This window comes from Amblyomma americanum, chromosome 9 (genome assembly GCF_052857255.1).
Source record: "Amblyomma americanum isolate KBUSLIRL-KWMA chromosome 9, ASM5285725v1, whole genome shotgun sequence".
Lineage (NCBI taxonomy): Eukaryota > Metazoa > Arthropoda > Arachnida > Ixodida > Ixodidae > Amblyomma > Amblyomma americanum.
The window spans coordinates 37,469,189-37,481,753 of NC_135505.1; the positions used below are offsets into that span (position 1 = coordinate 37,469,189).

General features: G+C 44.5%; 1 protein-coding gene across 1 annotated transcript in view; it reads left to right on the forward strand.

The window, feature by feature from the left end:
• The window catches only part of LOC144104548 (uncharacterized), a 116,123-nt gene that overhangs the window by 21,585 nt on the left and 81,973 nt on the right, over positions 1–12,565 (forward strand). Inside the window, exons 4-5 of the mRNA XM_077637635.1 lie at positions 6,933–7,057; positions 9,989–10,066. Coding sequence (XP_077493761.1) covers positions 6,933–7,057; positions 9,989–10,066 — 203 coding nt within the window. The remainder of the gene's footprint in view (positions 1–6,932; positions 7,058–9,988; positions 10,067–12,565) is intronic.

Genomic DNA, 12,565 nt, shown 5'->3' on the forward strand with positions numbered 1-12,565 from the left:
TAGGACGCAGTCCTTTCTGGTATCGGAGAAGAACAGTGGTCTGGAATGAAGACAAACACAGGAAGGTGGTCGCTGACGTCGGACAGAATTGTTCCAGCATGCGTGTTTGTTTTATCGATGTTAGTGATCATGAGGTCAATTGACGTTGCAGTCGTACAGGTGATACGCGTTGGCACATCAATAACATTGCAAAAACCGCAACTGTCGAGCATTGTGAGGAGCTCTTCTTGTGACGCGGAAACAGTTATCATATCAACATTAATATCACCACTGATAAATAACGTAATCTCATTCAATCACACATGGTCAAAAAGAATTTCTAGGGCACGTAGCAATGTATCAAAATTTCCATTGGGTGGACGATACAGCACACTATACATGTATTTCCCGCTTTCTACTGTTAAAATCTCGTAGTCTGGCGTCGATTCTGTAAAACTGCTATTTACATCGACATTGCGGGAATTCAGAGCCTGTATCAAAACACCACCGCCCCTGCGACCACATCTGTTGAGAAAAAATTGACTATAATCATTTAGGTTTAGATAATTGGATTCATCGTGGTACCACGTTTCCGTGAGCATGATCACATCAAAAGAAAAGTCAAGAGACTCAATTAATGACGCTATTTCTTCACTTTTGTTATTTGCAGAACGACAATTCAAATGAAAAACTTTGGTGCAACCCGGGTCAGTATTGCAGGCTAGCTCATTTAAGGCTAAGGAGAAAATGAGATGGTGAGAAGCCATCTGGAAGCAAACAAACGAAAATGTACTGATGGATTCTTAGCTCAATTGATTTTGGCTATATCATCCATAGTGTTGATCTTGAGCAACGTGCTGTTCTCGTACTGACGCGCGTAGATGTGGCCATTGCGTACCCAAACTTCCAACTCTTCTCCTTTTTCCTGCCAATCGCTTTGCCAAGTAGTCGCTTCCGCTCTGGGCACAAATGTTCATTGACGTAGACCAAGTCTTTAGTCTGAAACTCAATATCTTCGCAGGTCAACCTGGCCTTTCGCGCCTTTTCGAGAACGGCATCTCGTTTCCGCCTGCTTGTGAATTGCAGGACAATGTTTTTATCAGTTTCACTCTTTGCAACGGATGTTCTGTGCAGCACGTCAATATGAGAAGCAGAGATGCTTTCGTCGAGCTTATCACCCAGTGTTACCATGAATTGTTCGAGTTTTTCGTTTCCTTGCACCGGTATGCCTTTGATTTCCAAGTTCGCGTTCCGCGAATACTGCTCACATTGTACCATCCGCTGCTCATGCACTTTTACTTGAGCAGTAAGCGACTCACAGCATTGCTTCACTTTAGCATTTTCTTCTTTCAGTGTTGCGTGTTCGTCTATGGTTTTCTAGATGTTCACCTTGATTTCCTCATAGTTATCATTTATGAAGGTAAGGCTAGCTTTTATATCTCGGAGTTCATTGCGAATGTCACGCTCAAACGAGTCCTTGAAAGTCTTAAGTTCCGTCTTAATTTCCTTTTTAAGCTCTTCAAAAGCAGAGGCCAGTTCTTTGTTCAGTTTGGACATTTTCTATGAGAGCAAAGTAGCACAAAAATCACAGCAACAGCAGTGTGGCAGACTTTAGAATGTCACGCTTACAGCAATCATGAATGCAAAATCACCAACCAGATTACTCACGGAAGCCCTATTTTGAGTGCACCCTATGTATTGTAGACAAACAAGGTGGTGCTGCTGTTAATTGCTGACCAGTAGAACATCTGCGTGCCTAGGAACGTCGGGGGCAGGTTATTGGAACGCCCCTGCCGTCACCAATTCAGTCACCCGGATCGTCCGACGTGAACTGGAGGCCCTCGCACCTGTGATATTCCCGCCCTCCGTCCCTGATAAAACCCTGCCCGCTGTGTCGCTGATTCAGGCCGTCGTGCAGCAGGAACTCGCTCATCTGAACCTCGCTCCGGCAGTGTGCGCCATCAGAAGCCCGGGCACCCCCCAGCCCCCTCCCTGTGCTTTTCGTCGCACCTATTATTTCCCGCCTCAGATCCTCTCCATCTGACCCTGCCCTGCGCCGGTTTGTACTTCATCATGACACACTCTACCGCATAAGCCTGAACCCCGCCGGCCCAGACCTACTGCTCGTTGTCCCGAAGCATCTGCGCAACGACGTCCTGCACGAGCTCCATGACCTCCCCACTGCTAGACATCTGGGTGTCTCGCGTACTTACGCCCGCGTGCGTCGTCGCTTCTTTTGGCCCCGTCTCTACCAGTCCGTCCGCCGCTATGTTCGTGCCTGCGACCAGTGCCAGCGCCGGAAACGTCCCCCCACGCTCTCCGCTGGTTTGCTCCAGCCCGTTGATGTGCCCCGTGAACCATTCTATCGTGTTGGCTTGGATCTTTTGGGCCCGTTTCCGGAGTCCACCTCCGGAAACAAATGGATTGCCGTTGCGACAGATTATGCTACTCGCTATGCCATCACGCGGGCCCTCCCCACCAGTACTGCTACCGACGTGGCCGATTTTCTCCTCTACGACCTCATCCTCCGTCATGGTGCACCCCGCCAACTTCTCACCGACCGCGGCCGTTGCTTTCTCTCTAAAAGTTGTCGACGACATTCTCCGTTCCTGCTCAACAAAACATAAGCTGACCACCGCCTATCATCCCCAAACCAACGGTCTTACAGAGCGCCTCAACCGCACTCTCACGGATATGCTCGCAATGTACGTTTCCCCGGACCATCGGGACTGGGACATTGCCCTTCCATACGTCACCTTCGCCTACAATTCTTCTCGTCATGACACTGCCGGTTACTCCCCGTTCTATTTGTTGTACGGTCGTGAACCCCAATTACCTTTGCACACGCTGCTTCCGACATCTTCTCCGCCTTCTGAATATGCCCTCGACGCTATTGCCCGCGCCGACCACGCCCGCCAGCTGGCTCGCTCCCGCCTACACGCCTCGCAGGCGTCACAGCAGGACTACTACGACCGCCGCCACCGCATGGTAACTTTTTCCCCTGGAGCCCTCGTCTTGCTTTGGTCGCCCACACGCCGTGTCGGGCTTTGCGAAAAACTAATGTCCCGCTATGTTGGCCCATACCGTGTGCTCCGCCAGGTCACCGCCGTCACCTACGAGATTGCCCCGGCCTTTCCGGAGACCACCTCCGGTGCATCTCAGAGTGACGTTGTCCTCGTCTCTCGCCTCAAGCCCTACGTGTCGCAATCCCTTGCACCGCCTTAATTTCCACCGAGACGGTGTTTTTTTTGCGACCGGGGGCCATGCAACGGATAGAAGAAGAGATGAATGAACACTCTCGGAGGCGCGTGTGCTCTGGGATTCTGTGCTCTGTGCCTGGTGCTCTGTGCGGGCCGCCCTGTGCTCTTGACCTTTGTGCTGTGCCCGGGCGTTCTCGCGTCGTTCCCGCCTGGACCACGTAACAATATCATGTCGTACAGAGGTTGTAGTCACGCTTATTATTATTATTATTATTATATTATTATTATTATTATTATCATTATTATTATTATTATCATCATCATCATCATCATCATCATTATTATTATTATTATTATTATTATTATTATTATTATTATTATTATTATTATTATTATTATTATTATTATTATTATTATTATTATTATTATTATTATTATTATTATTATTATTATTATTATTATTATTATTATTATTATTATTTGTTCAGATTTGACGAATTTTTCCAACGTCAGCTAAACAACTTCTGTCAGTTTGACGCATTGCAGGCGCATCTGATTGCTACTGCTTGCGGCTGCCTTAGAAAGCATACTGATATCTAGAACCCAAGTACACTACTTAGTGTGACCAATATGAATCTCTTTTACTCCCTCTTCTGTCTCTCCCTCACGGCGGTAGTTCGGTTGTCCACCGAGATATGTGAGACAGTTACTGCGCTTTTCCTTTCCTCAAAAACAATTTTTAGTTTAAAAATTTTTCTATGTGTTGTAGGCAACGCTTCCGTTCATGTCTTGAAAATCTGCTATTGTTTCTTTTTCTTGAAAACCTGAAAAGAAATTGTACAACTGAGTAATCTGCGATCAGTATCGTTTTTACCAATGAAACTGTGTAAAAGAACAACAGACTGAGTTATTGCCTAATCTTCAAGAGGACGAATCCCTCTAACGACTTTTTTGTACACTTAGAACATCTTTTAGTGATTCACGTCTTATCCGCAGAATTTAAAACTTTCATCTGAAGAGCATGCCTACCTCGCACTGAAAACCATTTTATAAGAACCTGTGAAACATTCTGCTTGCATCCGAATTGCGATTTCTTCTTATAGCCTTCATTAAAACTTCCTGTTGGGCGAGTTGGTTGTTCATCTCGATCTAGAAATGTTCTTTTGCGCAAATAAAACGACACACGAGAAAGGCGACACACACACACAAGCGCAAACTGTCAACTGGCTTTATTGGCGGAAGGCCACACCTTATAAAGGCCGAAGGGTGGGGTGAAATACCATGAGAAAAGAAAGAAAGAATGAGATAAAACAATCTGCGAAAAAGCCACTAAAGCAGAACGCATGCGCGGGCAGACATGCGTAAGACATGAAAAGAAACATTTGTGAAAATTAACAGTTAGCCGCTTTAAAAATGGCGATCTCAGCCGCGAACAGAGATAAAGAAGGTTCGCTTATGCACTCGCCACCAAGTTTCTTTATATGATAGGCTTCTAGGCTAATCCGTGCCGTCTTATCTCTACTCTTGCCAAGAACCTTCGTCTCTTCAAACCGGGCCACACATTCTTCACAGTTACTAACGTGCGCAACCAAATGCACGTATTTGTCCTCTCGGTTTTCTAAATTTAGGGCGTGTTCCCCCAGACGGTCATTCAGACAACGTCCAGTTTGGCCGACATAAAACTTTCTACAAGACATAGGAATGGAGTAAACCACTCCAGTGGAACACCGAACGAACAATTTCTGGTGCTTCTTCAGACACCCACGTTTTTTTTTCGTCACAAACGCGTGGGCAGAGCTTTCCCAATTTGTTGGGAGCCGAGAACACGACAGGTACACTGTGTCTGCTTGCAACTTTTTTGAGGTTGTGCGAAATTTTGTGGATATACGGCACGACCTCAGGCCTAGGGGCCTTTTGTTGAGTTTCAGCAATTTTTGGCCCTGCTCCACGCTTGAATTTCTGAAGAATGGCCTCGGAAACGGCAGTCAGAACAGACCAGGGGAACCCTGAAGCCAAAAGCCGGCATATCTGATGATTAAAACTGTCAAACATTTGATGTGGACACGATTTTTGGAGAGAAGATTCCATACAAAGCGAAGCTATTCCTCGTTTTATAGTCTTGGAGAGCGCCGAGTCATACGGCAACAACTCCTTTTTCGCGCGTGAATAATAGCCCCAGCAGACATGCCCTTCAGAGTACGTTAATCTGAGGTCTAAAAACTGTAAAACCGAAACGTCGGGCAGTTCATGGGTAAAATTCAAACCAAGACCATGTCCGTTAAAAGTATCTAAAACTTCACCTACTGTAGAGGGGTAGGTGAAGGTCTTCTGCTTTTTAAAAGTACTAAAAAATCGTCTACATACCTAAATACCTTTAAAACTGTCCCACTCTCCTTAAAAGTCTGCTCCAGCCGCTTATCTACCTTAGCTAAAAAAATATCGCACAGAATAGGATCTACGCAAGACCCTATACAGATGCCATTTCGCTGCAAAAAAGGCTGGTCGTTAAAAACAATAAAAGTAGCATTCAAGTAAAACTGCAAAAGTGCTAAAAAGTTATCTACAGACAAGCCTGCTGAGTTCTGGAACGACACGTCGCCGTTTTCTTCAATGCATTCCTTAACAGACAGTAGAATTTGATCTTTAGGCACGGAATAAAAAAGGTCTTGTATGTCTATGGAAAAACCAAAGCCAATGTCTTCATTAGACTTAACAAACTGTGCTACATCGACTGACTTTTTGGTAAGAAAGGGATCGTCCAAGACAAGGCATCTTAGCTTCTTTAGCAAGAACTGGCTGACGTTTACCTGCCACGATCCCTGTTCACTAACAATTGTCCTGAACGGAATCTCCGGTTTGTGGGTCTTAGCTGTGAAAAAAGGTTTTAGGCTGTTTCCCCTGCTATTAGTAATATCCCTGGTGAGTGCATTCAGATTTAACCTCTTACAAAGTTCGGTGAACTTCGTCTTAATTCTCACTTCCCTTTTTTTGACAGGGACAAAGTTCTTATGTACTGCTACCTGCGCTTTCTCATTGTAAAGTCCCTGCGCTAAAACAACAAACCCGCCCTCCTTATCCGCTTGTACAAGCATCAGGTTCTTGCTCTTAAAGAAAGACACCACGCCACTAAAGACATTGTCACTGCGCAAGTCCGGATCTTTTGGAGGAAACTTCCGCAAGCAGTCCACACCTTCAAGAAGGCAGCGGTCGCGGTCCTCATCTTTCGCCTTCAGTGCCACTTTTCGGTTGAGTGCAATCAGTTCATGCGCTGGAACATCGTGTTGCAATCCGAATTTGAGACCCTTCTGCAGAAGATGCAGTATATTCTCGGGAATAGACACATCCCCCAGGACTACTACATTTCTTTTCTCTTGTGTCTTTTTCTTCTGTCCCAAGCACAAAAGCAACTGGTTCAAAATCCACTTCCACGTGCACTCCGTGCACTCCATGCACGTGCACTTCCACGTGCACTCCATTCTCAGGAATATTTATCAACCGTAGCACTGACGATTATATCACCGCAGTTTCCAAGGCACTATGCTGTGGTATGAAAAGTATTCATCCTTTGTTCTCGCAGCCTGCTGCATATTTGAAACTTTAATAATAGCCGCCTACAGAAGGCCTTTTAGCATACATTTGAGGGCAAAAAAACGGGGTGGTTTCAAACGTGAATTATAACTTTCATCGCCAGAAACAACTAAAACTCTTTAAACAGTGCACTAAATTTTCTTCTAAACACTTTCTTCACTGCAGGCGCTACCATGGTCACAGTCAACACCAAAGTGGTGGTATTCAAAGACTACCAAGTGAGATTTAATAAAGGCAAGCTACGTCAAATCCAGCATCTTGTGGAGTACCTGCGTGTGTTTTTTGCTCTCGTGAGTTTCTTCAGTGTTTTTTACATTAGCCTCCTAAAAACCATACGATCAGTTGCAAAAATAACGTGATTCGTTAAATATGAAGAGTATAATTGAGTCCCTTTAACGTTGAACTCAAAGCAGAAGAGAAATATTTCTCAATATTTTTGTTATTTTTTGGTACCGACTTCTGTCGGTAGATTAAACGGCTCAGGAATCATTCATTGCAGGAAACGTCTCTGAAAACCTTGTGACTGCAGTTTTACCACAATATTTTTGTGCCTTTTAAAGGCAGCCTCAACCACATTTACACTGAAATTTTGGTACTAGCTACAGCGTTAAAATTTCAAGCATATGCTGTATTGTAAATTTTCCATAAGTAACCTAGACTGATTGAAGATTTTCTGGACCGATGGACAGTGCATGCGGGACATGTAGAATGATTACAGACCACTCTCCTTCGATTACAAAGAGAAAAAGATTTATTTTGAGGACTATGTTTTACGTCGCAAAATTTAAGGCATATTCCATCACCATCTTTTTAGCGAGATTCTTCGCAACGTGTTTTTCTTTGTGCTTAAACGTATGTATATCTTGGTATCTCCTATTGATTAAAAATGTCATATAGCCCCGAGAAATTTTTGCCTATTAGCTGCTTCCTTTAACTGCGCAACATTTCATGTAACGACCTCTTTATTTAAGTATAGCGTACGATAAAACAGAGCGCTTTACTCTAATATTATTTCAATGTAAGATATTTTCAGATAAATTTATCAGAACCAAGGTACTGTCTCGCTGGAATTTCTAGCTGAAGAACTAGAAGGATCCAAACTACGCTGGTTTGCGTCGCACTACGTAACAATAGAGAACCGTACAGCAAGTAGAGATGGTAGCGGCTGCCTTTCATTAATGTCAATTTGCTTGTTTCTCATAGCTTTCATGGTACCCATGTGCACTAAGACAATTTCAGTATCACGCATACCATTTGTTCTTGTCAGAAAGCACTGCTGTTCAGGACCTGAGTTTTGGTGAAGCCCAATAAATTCTCGCTCAAGCCAGTCGAGTCTTAATATTCTTGCTGAATCATTATTTTCTTTGGAGCACTTGTAGCAATGACACTTTCATTTTCCTTTTGTAGAGTGTTGCAGACAGCGCCAAAAAACCAAGCGGGCTAAATTTCTTGCAGGCACTCTGATCACAGTTCAGTCTTTTCAGACTGCTGGCCTCTCCTTTGTTCAAAACCTGTCCCCATGTAGACCACATCACACTCTGTGGATTGCGACTACAGCGCGTAGAGTTCAGAGGGGGCAGTCATGCTACGCCCCAAAAAGTGCACAAGCTAGGAATTTCGGCGTATAGCAGCCCACGAATGGGCTTTCTACCAGAGCTAGACACACGGAGCAGTCTTTAGTGCCACACCAATCGCATTCAAGGAACAGTTTCTGTTGTCTTTAAATTCTAAAACAGATTTGGGCCTGCCATGCGCCTTTTTTTCAAAGCCAATACAATGACCAAAGTACTGGACTCCTTAGCCCCATAGCTCGCGTGCTCTCGTTGGAGAGTCTACTAAAAACATTAATTTCCTAGTATGCGCCGCTTGCCATGAAACAAAAGCTTCAGCGACCCCGGGTGGTCTGGATTCTTTCCTCAGAAATACGACCTGAGCACACTCATGGACGCCTCCTGAGCAAGAATTCAAGAGCATCGCCTTTGTCCTAGCTGGCCATGAATTACATGTGCCTCGTACAAGTCATTTCGATGCTGAACATATTCCAAGTTCGCCCCTAAACAAATCTCTGCCTGACTGAGCTTTACTTATCTTTAGCTGAGGAGTGGTGGACCAAAGTGGTGGATTGCAACAAGCCTTCATAATAGTAGGGAAGCTCTACAAGACTTCACAACCGCGGCTATTGAGTTGCTCACTAAATAGCCGTACTTGCCACTACATATTGCTTTCCTATTTGCCTTTCTAAGAATTTCCCGAATATAATTCAGGTCACTGCTTAGATAGTGTGGCTCTATCCCTCAGGGCCACAGGTACTGAGTGCCGGGCAGTAACCAGCCACCGCGAGTCCCACAGCAAGCTTAATGAAATGACGACATCCGCTATAACAGTTCAGTACAGTCGCATTTATTCAAAAATTGAAACGCAGTTTGGAAATATGTATGAGCAGTGACATATTTTCGACAATATTTGCCATAGATTCTGTCACGTTTCTGTACAAAGTCGGCTGTGAAGGCCTAAATTCGTCCCTGTGTTTAGGCCACGGTTTCCAGTTACGAGGAAGTGTATTAAAGGACAGATGCTACTACATCAATTATGAACGTACAAATAGCTAAGACCACCGAAGAGTACGGAGAGGACCACAGAGTGCAGTTTTTCCAAATAAACGGCAACAGAAAGAATTCCTCAACTGAATTGTAAAACTCGTAAATTTCAAGTCAGCTTGAAACTAGTCAACAGAGGTGGTAAATATTGAGCACGGAATAGTGAAAGCAATATATATGAATTCACAATATTTGAATCTTTGTTTTAAATGGCCGGTCCGACTTCTGTGTTTGAACACAAATAACCGCAGTGTAAACAAGTAGACGCGCGTACATGACAAAGACGAAGATGGCCCTGCGTTTCAGCCGTATTGCGATCGCCACGAATGTCTTTTCTAGACCTGGTTGACCTCGGGCTGTTTTCGCTGCGGCTCCCATGCTCCTAGTTCCTATCAATAAACCCCCGTCTTACGGCAGTTATACTATCCTAGCTCAAAAAAGGCAACTGTGTTCAAGTTAGGAAGTGAAGGGCGCGTTAGTATGTGAATTTCAAACAAATAATTTAGACAAAGCCGATAAATGTATGCTCTATAAATGGTACAAATAATTTGCTGCGTCGCTTGCCATGCCGTGTTTCACCTCATTTAAAAACTGTCTCATACATGGGTTGTTCCTTTTTTAAAGGTGAACTTCATTCTTAAGCGTTTCGATAAAAGGGTCCTGGACTTGCAGCTAGCAATAACTGGTGTGGTTCTTCTCACGGTAAGCACTATTTCGTATGCTATCGCTATTACGCGTTATCGGGTACCACACAGTGCACTGCACGAGGCAGGCAGGTGTGTGCCATGCGATGCCAGTGCACGTTATTGATCCCCAGGTGGTCGAAATCATTCCGGAGCCCTCCATTACGGCACCTCTTTCTTGCTTTCTTCTCTCTGTTCCTCCTTTACCCCTTCCCTTACGGCGCGTTTGAGGTGTCCGCCGAGATGTGAGACAAATATTGAGCCATTTCCGTCCCCCAACAACAGATTTCCTATTTTCATAACGCCGGTGCACTTTGGTGTGTTCAGCGGTACGCTGGTTGTGTTCGATACGACGCCTGGTCGCCCAGAGCCGCAGCTGTCAGCCAGGCAAGAAGTGATGTGGTATGCCAGATGGCTACCACACCTTAACAGCTCCTCTACTTGAATGTCCGAGTGCGGCGCCGATGACTTTGGCTGGAGTAGGCCAGTAAAGCGGCCGCGTTTCAATGGAGGAAAAAGGGAAAAGGCACCCGTGTGCTGTGCGATGTCCGTGCATGTTAAGGATCCCCAGGCGGGCGAAATCATTCCGGAGACCTCCACTACGGCACCTGTTTCTTCAGCTCTTCTTTCGCTCCCTTCCTTATTCGCTCCCTTACGGTGCGGTTCGGGTGTCCAGCGAGATATGTGAGACAGTCGCTGCGTCATTTTGTTTTCCTCAAAAGCCAATTTTCATTTTTGTTTGCTCGCTGCGCCTGTCACAGCATATGACCGCTGTGAGCTGAACAATCTTTTCTATAAAGCATGAAATGTGCAGCCAAGAGCCATGTGGCAGCGCCACCAGCACCTCTTGCCGCACGTACAATACGCACCGCGCTGACGCGGCGCTTGGCCGCAGAGCCACAGTTGCCAGAGTGCATCGCGATGGTCGGTTGTAGAGGAGGTCATCTGGTTTCGAAATGGGTCTTTTACACTCCTGTTTTAGGTAAGAAATACTTGCCTCGCCTATAGCTCTTCTTCTAAAGAGCAAAGTCCTATTTACACTACAGAGGCAAAGACTTCTTTATAACAGGCATGGCCCGACAAGTGATGAAGATAGATTTTTAGTACTATATTTAGTCGATCTATGACCTGCACCAAGCTTAACTGATGAGTTCAACGATATTAAGCCTGCAGAAGCCTCTCATTCTTTATGCTAGACTAATCCCAGGCTTTTTTGTCCAGGTAACGTGTCAGCAAGTGAGTATCTTCAAACCTCGCGTATATCAAACTTCCTCACAATAGAAATTTCTTGTAGAGCAAGCTTCGATCACTGCTATGATTATCCTTTAAGAGCTGCACGAAAAACGTACATTTGAATAGAAGATAACTTGATTAACTCATAGTGCAGGTCCAACTTGCTAGATTTTCAAAACCATGCCTGCTCTAAATAAATTGTCACCGAAGCGGTAGCACAATCTAACGCCAAATGTGCCTGTTTATGTCCAACTAAAAATAGTTTTAGCGAAACGAAAAACATGTGTACATGGTCGTTTCTCTGAAACCTCTTCCTAATAAGCACTGTCATGGCTCTTCAAATAAAGCAGATTCAGGCATGCAAGTGGTCAAATCGGGGCAAGTTCTCAAGGGTAGTTTGATAATTTGTTTTCTGTTTATGGGAAGAAATGACGTCTGACCAAGCTGTATGTGTTCAGCGGCCTAAACTAAAGCATCAAACTGTTAGAATCCTTGAATCAATGACCAGATTGCGATGTTAAGTGGTGCAATCAGCATAGTAATTTCAGGTGTTCCAGAAGAATATTGAGCTGAGCAGTCAGATGTAGTTCACCTTCAGAGCAAAGTGAAAGTACTACATCAGACTAGCCCAACCTGCCATTCTTCTGAAACGTCCGCTTATAGTGTGTGCTCTTTCTCTATCCTTCGTCCTTTTTTCGCTGAAAGTTGTTTTTACTTTTACGTAAGATTCAATTCGGTATTATGATGAAATTGAGAGTGGTATTCCAGGGTATTGTGCCATGGTGAACACAAAAAAGTGCAATTCTGGAGGAGGTAATTTCGGCGCTACTTTTTTGATCAGATGTAGTTTGATGTTGTCATGTAAGTCTTGATTGATTTTCTTTAACTAGTGCGCTCCGCTCGTTGACAAGTTTCGTTTACCTGTGTGTCTTACTTAGTTCACTGAATTCAGATTGTGCTAGCTTACACAACATAGTTTTATCCTCCTAGCATGCTACGTGAAGAATATGTTGTACTTCAACCCAAAAAGAACTTCGCGGAAAGAAACCTAACGAATGATTTATCGTTATTCTTATTGTTCTTATAGGGGTACCTCGAACGTGTCAAACGCATTTCCAGTTCGAAATATTTGCCGGAGGTTGTGCACTCAGCCAATACTGGCGTTATAGACGGCAGTGGTCATTATGAGGATATTGATAATTTACCTCGGAGGATGTGCTTTTTACAGGCGAAATTTTATGACGCTAAAAAACTGTTATGTCTTTCCCGATTGCCGCTGAAGTAT